At 42.6% G+C, this 12507-nt stretch overlaps 1 protein-coding gene across 3 annotated transcripts in view; it reads right to left on the bottom strand.

The window, feature by feature from the left end:
• The window catches only part of LOC109519722 (ephrin type-A receptor 6-like), a 45376-nt gene extending 43241 nt beyond the window's left edge, over positions 1-2135 (bottom strand). For 2 of the 3 annotated variants that reach the window (XM_019876418.1, XM_019876419.1), the window contains exon 1: positions 1629-2131. In XM_019876418.1, coding sequence (XP_019731977.1) covers positions 1629-1710 — 82 coding nt within the window. In that variant the 5' untranslated portion in view covers positions 1711-2131. Of the gene's footprint in view, positions 1-1628 lie in introns of all 3 variants that reach the window. The other variant, XM_019876420.1, reaches the window with a different exon arrangement.
• Positions 2136-12507: the final 10372 nt, after the last annotated feature.

Below are 12507 nucleotides of genomic sequence, written 5' to 3'. Positions count from 1 at the left end.
CCACACACACACACACACACACACACACACACACACACACACACACACACACACACACACGCAGGGTGGTGATGAAACACGAGGCCCTGTGCTAAAAAAAAAAAAAAAAAAACAATTTCAAATTGTACCAAAGATTCAAAATATGCACAAATGAGATGTTGCGTTTGCTTGCTAAAAACGATGTCATCACATTTCTGTCAAACGGAACGTTATTGACAGCAGTTGTTGACATTTGGTGTGGAAATTAAACTGACTGGTTGTTGCGTGTTCGGTTAGTGTCACTGCACTGGCGGAGCAGCATTTAATCAACATTTTGATCGTATCAGCAGTGACTTTGGGCGATCGACGACGGAAAAGAAGATAAAGATTGATGTATGCATTTAACAACTGCACCTTTATTTTTCCCCTCGTTTACGCCCACCGGCACTTCCTGCCACGGGGTACTGCCCCAGTCAGCAAAATTGGTCTGGCCCAGCTCTGGCGCGGACACGGCACGACACTCGGCCCACATACCGCAATGAATGACGGTCCTGCAGTGGCCCGGGTCTGGCATTTGCCATCCGTCCATCTTTTATTCCGCTTTTACTTTTTAGGGTCATGAGTGAGCTGCGGACTATCCCAGCTGACGTTAAGCAACCCTCGCCACTGCTCAGTCACAGAACTAACTTACAAATAATGATTGTAATAATAATGGTAATAATTATTCAAATATTTTTTAAAAATTAATCGTAATAATTGAACAAGAAGTCACCTACGAAGCATTTTGGGGGGTGCGAAAGTGGTGTGCGTGGAGAAAACCTTTGCTAGCCTGCGGAGAACAAACAAACTCCACACGGTGATGTTCTGATGAACATACGAAGTCTGACCTGACCTGATTGGGAGGCAGACGTGGTCACACATGTGTTGCCAAATTGATGTTGTCAAATGAAGTAACCCAAAGAATTGTTTGGGGGCCGAAATTTAACGGTGATTTTTTTTTTTTTTTTTTTTAGCATGCTGAAGGAACGATATTTGTCTCCAAAGTATTTACCTCCTTTACCGCCTATTCTAGATCCCTTATATTCTAGTAGTATACGACATATATGCAGGTGCATCTCAATAAGTACGCACATTATGCGAAACTCTTAGATTCATGAGAAGAAGAGAAAGTTCTCGTTTTGTTTCGTTTTTTTTTTTTGACTACAGCAATAGAAAACCACTTCATTGTAAACTGGCCATTTTGTTTTATAAATCTGCATATGAGATCACTTTTTGCCTACTCGAATAAATGTACTTTTGTACGATATTATAACGTATGTGATGTTGAGATGCATCTGTGGAGAGGCCAACACATAAATATGCATACATGATATATTACGAACCGTACCACTGGTGCTGAAGCAGAAAGAGAAACATAGATCATTGTTAAATGTAATCACGAGCCCCAGTGGGATTATATAACATATAGCATTATTTATGAACTCGAGTATGTAGGCACATCTAAAATGGAAGCTCGAGCTCTGAGGCTGGTTAGTACCTCGCAAGTAAATGAGGCTCGTCGCGCGTGTTTTGGTTTCGTCTTTAAACGAAGTTCATGACAAAGCTTGAACCCCTTTGTTGTCACTCATGAGCAGGGCACGTGTCCTCACCTTGATTTGAGACTCCTTGGTCGCCCAGGTTACTTTTGGCGAGCAGGACCAGAAGCAGGCAGTATTTCCCAGAGGAGAGCATGGTTGAGTCAGACAGGTGCGCTCTGGAGCCGCCAAAGACGTACGCGGAACCCTCACTTGACCCTCCAAAATAAAAGCTGCGGGCTTTGAAACGAAAGGAAGCCGTTGTATCCACACTCACAAGGTCGTCCGTCGCCCGCTCCACACGAGTTGTTCTCCTCGCTATTCGCCCATCTGAAACTGCAGGTGGAGGTGGGCGAACGGGAGATGGACACGCGATGCCATTGCGCGCGCGGAGGGGAGGGAAAAAATCCCCACCACTTCGTTGGCGCAACTTCCAAAATAAAATAATTTGTTAGTCTTGTTCGACGGCGAACTTTTCAGGGCAAAGTACCGTCCGTCATTTGAAGGCGGTTTATCCCAAAAGCAAGCAAGAGGAAGAACAAGGCTGAAGATCCAGACATACCTCCTCTCTCTCTCTCTCTCTCTCTCTCTCTCTCTCTCTCTCTCTCTCTCTCTCTCTCTCTCTCTCTCTCCCTTTCTCTGTCCCTCTGTCTGTTTATCTCACGCGCGCTCACCCTCTCTGACTCTCTCTCTCTCTCCCCCCCTCTTCCTCTCTCTTCTTCACCAACAGCGGAGAACAAGTAGGCTACGAATGTGATGTTGGTTTCCTGATCTCAATTCTATCTCGCGTTTTCTGCTTTACCGGCATGTAAACGAATGAATCCAGACACATGGCTTTCTATTTTGGGGGTGAAAGATGAAAAAATAGAAATACGGAGCCAAACGCTCACATGCTATAGTGCAGTTCATATAGCTGCATCGGATGATGTGGTTTTGGATCAGTACTGTGTCTGGAACTGTTTGCACTGACAAGCAGATAGATTTCAAATTCACGATGTTTGCAACTACTGTATGCCAGCACGCGTGCGCGCATGTCCTTGATCAAGTCAATTAGTCACCTTGCTTTCCAACAGAAATTGCCAAACAAGGGAATCATGCATTATTAAAACCTTGCGAGTTGTTGGGCTTCTTTTTGTGTGCAAACAGTCATGTGTGGTCACCCACGAGTAAAAACGCAGTGCTGCTTGTGAACTGATGCGTATGATTCTATCACCAGCACACACACACACACACAATCTGAAACTGCATTTAGGAGTGGCTCAATTCTGGCTGGCCATATTCGGGCCGGAGTTGGAAATTGATTTCTGGCCCAAATACTTCACGCCACAACTGGCCCTCATCTGGTTTGCCAGAGTCAAGCCAGTGCCTCCTTTGCCACGCCTGGGCCGTGTTCGGCCCACATGCGTTATGCCATTGCCGACACAAGGCCAGCTGTGCCGGCTTCATGCCGAATCCGGGCCAGATGCCTTTGCTGACTGGGTGGTTTGCTGAGATTTTTGGAAAATTCACATGAATTGAATTCTACTTTTTTATTCATTTGTTTGTATGACAGCTACATGTTGTTCATTTTTCAATTATTCCTTGATTGTCTTTACCACTTATCTTAATTTTTGTTATTGTTAATAGCCTGTTACCTTTCTTCCAAAGATCTCTGTGGCAAGTCTGGACATTTTTTGATTTCAGCACCAGGGACAGTGACGTATGACAGTGGAAAAGTTTACGGTGGCGACAGTTTGACTTCAGCGGGATAGAACAGTTAGCTGCTTATTTCTGATTCTGTGTTTGAGCAAGTCGTTACGCACTTCCGCCCCAGTGCCACGATATAATGTCTGTAATTCTTGATCTTCGAGGGAATTTTTGACAAAATAATATCTCTGACACATGGGAACTGTTTTGAATAGTGGGGTCAAAATTTCATAAAACGTCTCTGATAAACACCACGCTGCGTATATTCATTTTTATATTAACTACTTGCCAAGCAAAAAGGAAGCTTTCTTATTATAACTACTTTTGTCCTGCGTGGAGGAAGTCAAGCCTGGATTCTATTAAATTTCTTCAACTGTAATGAAAAGGAAAGTTATGCTCTTTCGTCCCAGTGTCCTTGTACATCAAGGCAACAGTCTCGTATTTGGGTTTTAAATTGGATAGCGATTTTAAATCAGACCGGCAAATTGCTGCTGTTGTTAAATTCAGCTCCTTATTTATTTTTTAAATTATTTTACACATCTGGCTAAGGCCAAGCCTCTCTTTTCACAACAGCACTTAGAAACATTAGTCCATACTTTTGTGACATCTCGGCTAGATAAATGCAATGCATTTCATTTGGGAGTCAGCCAGTCGTCCCTGAAGCATCTCCAGTTGGTCCAAAATGCTGCTGCTAGCCCACAACTGGAGCTCGTAAGAGGGAGCACATAACTCCAATTCTGGCCTCCCTTCACAGGCTCCCATTTTAGAGTTCATTTGAAGATACTTTTATTTGTTTTCAAATCTTTAGATGATCTCGGCCCACCTTACCTCTCTGAGCTCCTCCACATCAGTCAATGGACCATCTTTGCTCATGGAGGATCAAGGATGAAGCAAAGGCTCAGAGGGGGATCCCTTCAAGACCTCCCAATAAACATCTTTGTCCATTTTTACAACTTGCCTTGAAAAATATTTTTGTTTTTTTGTCTTTCACCTCAGCATTGCAGACTTGGCATTGTTTTCGCATTTTATTGTGCTGCTGTTATATTTTTCATGTTTTGACTTTATTTTTATATGTCTGATTTTTTTTACATGATGCACAGCACTTTGTGTGCAGCGGCGGTTGTTTTTAAAGTTCCCCAGACATAAAGTTGAGTTGTTTTGCTGCAAATACTGCTCCATCCTCTTTGCAGGAGTACCTGCTGTTTGCGAGACTGTCGGTGTGTACTTTGGTACTGTAATGGTCAATCCCGAGCCATTTAATTCCTGCTGGGTATCATAAATACAGTCCGCGTTCTATTCATTCAATTCTATTTTCGCTCTAAAAGTGGCTGAGCAGATGGAGGATTGGATCCGTGTATTTGTTCACAGCATGACACCTTAACTGACTCATAATACGTGCTGTGGATAGCCGTGATCAGTGAAGGCATATTTCCATGTTATCCGTTCTGTGAGGTCACTTGGAGATTTTCTGCAAATAGTGATTCAAACCAAAGAGACACACATACCAAGGGCCAATTGTGCTTACTGGAGGATGATCCGATTTCTATTTCAAACACCGCATGAGTTTTCCCATTGCAAAAGAGGGGGAAAAAAGCGTTTTCCCACAAACAAAGGAAACAGGCACACTGCCACCTGATTTCTGTGGAGGTCTTTTGACTGCTGAAACAGTGTTTTTTTTTGTTTTTTTTTTTTTAGACTTGCTAGTGATAGTGCTCTTAGCAGACAAATATTGCAGCCCTCAGCGACTACAAGCAGGGATTTATTTCTTGTTTGGACGCAAAGCAACTTTTGTGTTTATATTTGTATTGAGTTGCCTGTACCTTGACCTCACATTGTTCAGATTGGAGCTCCATTTGCATTCTGAAAAAATATACTGCAGCGCATATTGTCTTTTCATACAAGCACAAAGCAGGCAATTTTTTAATTCTAATTTTGTCTCATTAACATGACATACACTCACTACGATGGAATACCCAAAGTAGTGAATGTTTCCAATATCTTTTAATTTTAAATAACCAATTACCAAAGGTGTATGCTGTACAACCTTACAGCAGATAAAATTTTGCTTACTTGACAACAGAATTTAAAAATATACTATAATATACGGTATGATATAAATATTATATAGTTTTGGAGCAGAGTGCTCCAAAACTATAGCAAGAGTGTTGTAAATCAATTTATTTTTGTTGGTGGCTGGACATATTTGTTTGAAATCAAAAGCTGAATGTGAAATAAGTGCTGAAGCATTTATTTCAATGTATCTAAAGTTGCATCTGATACCCAACTTACGTTGTCTGTTGTCACACCGGCTAAGAGCAGAAACAATGCTCGGTCGTGCATGGATCACTGCATTTTTTTTCCAGCACCAAGATGTCTCTTGGTGAGATGTGAGCATATTTAAAGGGAATGAAAGGAGCCACTTGGATTTGTGGCGAATGAGGTTGGCTGTGTTCACGCTCACAACAGTGCAAACCACCATTTTTTTCAGGATACTGTCTTGCGCACATCTGCTTGTTCCCCACATGCCTGGATGGATGGATAGATGGATGGATGGATGGATGGATCGAAGTCCTTTGCTCATCGTAATTAGCATTTCGTTCGCATGATACATTTGTTATGACAAACCTGAGGAACAAAACACATTCATCAGTCACGTGTTCCAACATTTATGTCCAAATGCAAATATTTTCAGTTTCAAGCAAAAATGAAAGAATTGGCGTCATCGTTCCAATGCTCCTGGATTGGAAATTAGATCTCTGTAGATTTGGGCTGAATTTACCCTGTTAAAAAAAAAAAAAAAAAGGAGCAATGACGATCATCAATCTGGCATTTCCCAGTAGTTGACAGTCACGTTACATCAGCTCAGCAAAATCTCCGTTTCCAAAACGATGTCATACCTTTGAATGGAAATTGGATCCGCCTGCTTCAGAATTACACAAGCGTCTGCACCTGCCTTTTGCGAACATGTTTCTCACACGCTGTTGTGTGGGAAGCAGTTGTTGACAGATAGCTTTGCTGTAATTGAGCAATTCAGGAGCTGTGTGAGACATCTGCAGTGCATCATCGCGCAAGCCACTTCATACAAAAGTCAACGAGACCGCATTTGCATTTCCGTAAGGCGGTCTAATTCTCCGCACAGAAATAGAATCACAAATGAACCAATGATCTATCGGCAGCAGTTGTTGTGTTAACTAATGTGTAAAGCAAGCAATAATGAGACTGTCAAAATAAGTACTTTTTTTCTGTTCATACGGGCCAATATTGTTGCTTCATTGAAAGACTTACCACCTTTGGATAATAACTTCAAAGATCTGAGCATGTCAACTTCTCCATTTCGGTGCCTCAACAACTAATAATCTTGGAATGTTGGAGAGTAGAATATTCTTTCGTTGGCTTTGCTCATCCGTCTCAAAATCGGTCATTCCCACTGCCTCACTAGAATTATCCTGAGGCCGTGACCTTGCGCAGGATTGGATGGAACGGTCCTAAAATGGTTCAGGTCCTACTTGTAGGAAAGGAGTTACTTTGTGAACCACTGGAAGTTTTGAATCTGATCAAAAGGCCATGATATGTGGGGTGCCTCAAGAGTCACTCCTTGGACACTTTTTGTTCATGTTACCTTTGAGTCAACTACTTCAGAACGCTAATGTTGGCCACCATGTCAATGTCCCCAAATGACAGCAGTTCAATGAAGGTATTGTGTCACTGTCTCGAGCAAAACAACTGGATGAACCAACATTTACTTCAGCGTCACTGAGACAAAACGGAGGCAATTGTATTCGGTAACTAAGACAAGAGGATTGCTGTTAGAAAAGACCAAGAGTCACTGTCTTTACAAACTAGTCCACAATCTTGGGGTGCTGATTGACTCAGATTTGACTTTCAGCAATCATATCAAATCAATCACTAAAGCACCCTTTTACCCACTGAAAAACATATCCAGACAGAAGAGTTGCATGTTCTAAGCTGACCAGGCGAAACATATTTATGTTTTCAGTAGACTTGGTTGATTGAATATAAGCTCAGTAGGGCTCTAAAATTTGCAGATTTGGGTCAAACATTGAAGCCCAGAGTTCAAAGTAAACATGGTGAAGCTGCGTTTGGCTGTTATGCTGCACATAAAAGAAAAAGGTGAAGTCTGCCCCAAGTATAAATGATTTTAAATGCAGGTTGAAAACTTAGCTCTCCTGACCCCCAATGCCTTTGGTTAAGGTCTTCTAAACATTTTTAAATCTGTTTCTTTAGTTATTTTACTCTTATTTCTAGACACTACTTTAAAATGTTTTGAAAGTTTTCTGTTAATGTGTTCAAACATTGGCAACGTCTGGTCTTTCACTGCCACTTTTGTAGGCTACTTTTTTTTCTCTGCTCTGCTTCTGAATGTCATGAACTGTTGCGTTTGTAAATGTTGTTTCCTTGCTTGTGTGAAGCACATTGAGTTGGCTGTTGTATGAAATGTGCTATATAAATAAAGCTGCCCTGCCTTAAAACTTTGACCTCAGAGGTTCCGCAGTATGACATTAGCACCCATTTAGCACTTCACAACATATAATTCAACATGACTTCGATTCATAACGCTCCGTTCACAGCCATTCAGCCAGAAAATATTCACTGTGAAGGGGCTTGTTCTTCCTGTTGCAGCGAGATTGTCACATAGTTAGCAATACGATCTTAAATCACAAGAATTAAGTGAATGATTGATTTAAGAAGATACGGTGGTGGTGAAATGAACTGCTTTGACAGCAGTCTTTGAGGACAGCAGTGTAAGATGACCCATGACAGAATAAAGCGTTGCGAAGTCCTGCAAAGTTGTGATGACTACTCAACTGCAGACTGGCTTAGACCATGGCAGGTTTGACAACTTAGTTTCCTTCACCTTCTTTCTTCACACACCTTCCTCACTGGAGGGCACCGTGAAGTGTCTGTACGGCCTGATTATTATGGATTTGATCGGCCTGTCAGACGATATCTATATTAAGGAAGCCACCCTTCCTCTCCCTCTGCTCCTTCTCCTCGTTCTGTCTTGGCCCTCGCTGCGTCTTATTCTCCCACATCACAGCCTTCGTTCATCCTGCCTCCCTCAGCGCTTCCTCTGCGTTTCTTTCCCTCCTTTTTCCTTTCCACAAACAACCCATTCCTTCCCCTCAGATCCTCTGCTGCAGCGCCGAGGCACCTGCCCACACACTTTTTACCCTCAGTCCATCTTATTCTCTTCGATATGAACTCTCTCCCTCTCGCTCGGTTTGCTGCCGCTCTTTCCTCCCTCTCTCTCGCTCTGAATATTTCATGATTTGGTGGCGAAGTGCTGAGGTGAGGAGCCTGTCTAGAGCTTGCACAGCACAAATATTTACGCTCTGAACTTGACTTAGTTGAGTGTCGGGACAAACTGTGTGTGTGTGTGTGTGTGTGTGTGTGTGTGTGTGTGTGTGTGTGTGTGTGTGTGTGTGTGTGTGTGTGTGTGTGTCATCTATGTAACTGTGATTACATGTGACATGGCTCCCAGAGGGCAGAGAAGGGTTTTGGTCTCTCATCCTGCATTGTTGATGATACAGCTCCATTTCACCTTCTCTGTGATGGCGATAGATGGATGGATGGATGGATGGATGGATGGATGGATGGATAGATAGATAGATAGATAGATAGATAGATAGATAGATAGATAGATAGATAGCCAAGTCATCGAGTTAGCTAGGTATCAGATTGACAGATACATACAGTACGTAGCTCCTTAGCTACATAAATTGGCAGTTAAATTCAAGTTAGCTTAGCATAGATAGATCGATAGAAGTCATCCAGTTAGCTACGTATCAGAATGACAGCTACATACATTGCTTGCTAGCTCCTTAGCTATAAATATTGCCAGCTAGATTCAAGTTAGCTTAGCATAGATAGATAGATAGATAGATAGATAGATAGATAGATAGATAGATAGATAGATAGATAGATAGATAGATAGATAGAATAGGTCATAGGACAGGAACTGAAGGTGGAGGACAAAGAAAGCCTCACGTTGGCAAATGTCTTTTCTATTTTGGCTGGCAAAGGTGAAGCTCAATTGCAGGTCTGGAGGAACATCAAAACACAATTAAGGGCTGACATGGAACCGGTGATGCAGAAGAGTGAGGACACGCAAGGAGGAGTGGAGCTCGGCAAAGAGAGAAGGACAAGAGAGGGAGTCTCTGGGGAAGTTGACAGAGAAGCTCAGAGAAATAATTGTATTTTATTAATGGAGAAGTGATAGAAAAGGAGCAATCATTTGGATGGCGTGTCTTGGTTTATGTGTGAGTAAAAAGAAGAAAATAGGTTGGGTTAAGTTTATTACAGATTCATCACATTATAAAGTGGATTTACTCCCATCAGTGCAGATACCCTTGGTGGCCACTGAATGAATGCTAATGACATTGGTGATCCCCAGGCTTCATATTCTCATCACCTGCAAGAGAGACAATGCCCGATCAATTGATGCTTACTTTGCTTTTAAATTGGAGGAAAACTTTCTATACTCGACTAGGCCACATGATTATTACAGACGTGCTTTACAGGGTACCAGAGTAGACAGAGTGAAGGTTTTGGAGCGAGTCAAACACGTCTGGAGATGCCACTTGTAAGAGCTCTCGTGGTCACATTACTCAAGTGATATTGTTCAGACGATGATTGCTTGTTGTCCCGTAATTGAACAAGGGCATGACTCATTTCGAGCAACATCTGACACAAAATGAGAGACTGAGCTAAGGTCAAAGGTCTGACTCAGACATCTTTCCTTTCACTGCATGTGGTGGGTGTATTCAATTTTTGGACTTTTTTTTTTTTTTTTTGTGACCGGCATGAATCCTGCGCAGACGCTGGTTAGACCCGATGTTGGAAATTTCACAGCTAAGCACAGGCCGGCGGATCTGCAAGCAGGAGGGCTGGGCCATTGTGGGGGTGTTCACAGCCAACTTCACTTGTGGCTAATTAAAGTGACACAATTCATTCACTTGAAATTCAGCCTGCAAGTCGTGGTCTGCAATCTCGACATCTGATCTCAACACACCTGCAGCATGAGTGGACACTTGCAAATGTTTACGCTCTCCTTCGCACTGTCATTGAGTGGGCTACTAAACTCCACACGGCCTGGATGGAATACCAATTTTAAAAATATTAACAGTTAATTATTAAAAAAAAAACAGAATATTTTATGCTATGATCAGAAATCCAATATGTTATTGAGTATAAGTTGATGCACCACCAAAAGATTGACAAAGTATCTCATATAGGACTGCTGCATAGTAATATAAAAGTGCAACTGGATGGTTTATGTATTCCTGAACACTGTTCATCACTTGAACAATTTGAGCCAAAAGATAGTGTTTTTGTCTGTTCAAGCAATAATTATATATTTTGTTTGACTCACAGCAAGAGCGAAAATTTCACATCTGCGGCTGTTCTCATTAGAATACAATTGTCATGTGTGAAAAACAAAAAAATCTAAATAAAGTCTTCTGTATGTTGACTTTCATATCTATAAGCATCATGCTGCCCTTTCGCAAGGCTGAAGACTTTGATGAATATGCAGTGTATTTTACCTCCCCCAGGGTGCTATTTCAGTTTTCTTAAAAAGGGAAAGGTCACAATTAACATTTTGTAAATGTGTTTTATTTCGTGGGACCCGGTAACTTCTGCATAGAGACGTCAACGTGACACAGCCACACGTTAAGGTTCAAGAATAAGCACCGAATATCCATCCATCCGGCCATTATCTGAGCCGCTTACCCTCATTCGGGTCGCGGGGTGAACTGGAGTCCATCCAAGCTGAATTTGGTCGCCAGCCAATCACGTTTCACGTGTCGACAAACAACTATGCATTCGCGCTCACATTCGCACCTATGGACTATTTTTCACTGAACTTCACATGCATGTTTTTCTAATGGGGGAGTAAGAAGCCCATAGTCAAGACTGAAACCCAGATCCTCAAAACTGTAAGGCACACGTGGCAACCACTCGTCACTGTGCTTGTTCAAGCATGAACTAATTAGAAGGCTTTAGTTTACACCATCAGGATTAGCCATCAGTGAGTTAAAAAAAAAAACATTTTAAACGAAAACTAATCACCGATTCGATCAGAAGATGGACCAATCTATTTAAACGGCTTATTTACTGTTGACAACCAATCATTGGATTTTGCCTCCACTTCAGCCGATCAGACCTGTGCAAAGCCCACAAATGATCTGTGCTCATAAGAGAGTTCCGGTTTCATTTGAGTCTTGAATTGTAGATGTTCTATTCCTCTCATGGTCGGAGGACATTTTCTGTATTCACCTCGTTAGCTACAGCGAAACGGCAAGGTGACACATCAGCCCTCCAGAGGACCTCACATAAAGTGTGATCCTCCCTTTTTGTGTCCCGCTGAGCTGATTGCCTTTGTTCTAAAAGCCCAGCGAGGCTTTCAGTCGATGTGCGACCAGATCTGAGCACCTGTTGTTTGAGCATCGATCCTGGTCGCAGGAAGTGAGGCAAGATTTGTGGCTAAAGAGTTTGACTGACGCTGTGTCCAAGTTGCCCAGTAGGATGTTGAATTCTTTCTGTGATTATGGGATATGAACGGCTCCGTGCCCTTGAAACACGCCCTTATCTTTGACCGCCATTATAGGCAACCGGTTTATTGACTCCTGGATATAAATCATTATCTCGGTGCATTAATCTACACCGGTTGATATACTTTCGAATCTGTGGTCGGTGCCCAATTCTTGAATAAATGTCTTTCGGGCAACGTCTGCAACATCCAGGATGCTGCTGTTACATGTCACAGCTAGTCTGTTTATTTTAAAGGTGAATGGCAGAGAGCGCAAGGCAGACTTGTCCGTTCTGAACAGCTCCCCCGGCAGGCTTTGTTTCTCTTTGTTTGCACTCTCTCACTCTCCAAGCAATGTGTTGTGATTGAGGATTAAGCTGCAGCCTCAGTTTGATAAAGAAGAGTCGGTGAGACCCGTGTGCCTGTACTCCGGGGGCCAGCTTTAAATGGCGGCAGCAGGCTCCTGCCCTCTCGTTGACCACGCAGAAAGCGAACACAGCATCTCTCAGCTCGGCTCCTACCGACACCAAAGGAGTCAAGCTGCTCAATATTTTAGGCCTTCAAACGGGGAAGTATTATTGCTGGTTCATATTTCAGTGCAACATCTATCCATGTTCGGCTGCTTATGCCGCACGCTCGCAGGGCATCCAGTCCAGCTCAATTTGACTTTGCAGAATTAACAGCTTGCCAGGACCTCCCAGTGGTTTCCTGAGCACT

This window comes from Hippocampus comes, unplaced genomic scaffold (genome assembly GCF_001891065.2).
Source record: "Hippocampus comes isolate QL1 unplaced genomic scaffold, H_comes_QL1_v1.1 scaffold150, whole genome shotgun sequence".
Classification (NCBI taxonomy): domain Eukaryota; kingdom Metazoa; phylum Chordata; class Actinopteri; order Syngnathiformes; family Syngnathidae; genus Hippocampus; species Hippocampus comes.
This window is presented reverse-complemented; position numbering and strand designations above follow the sequence as displayed.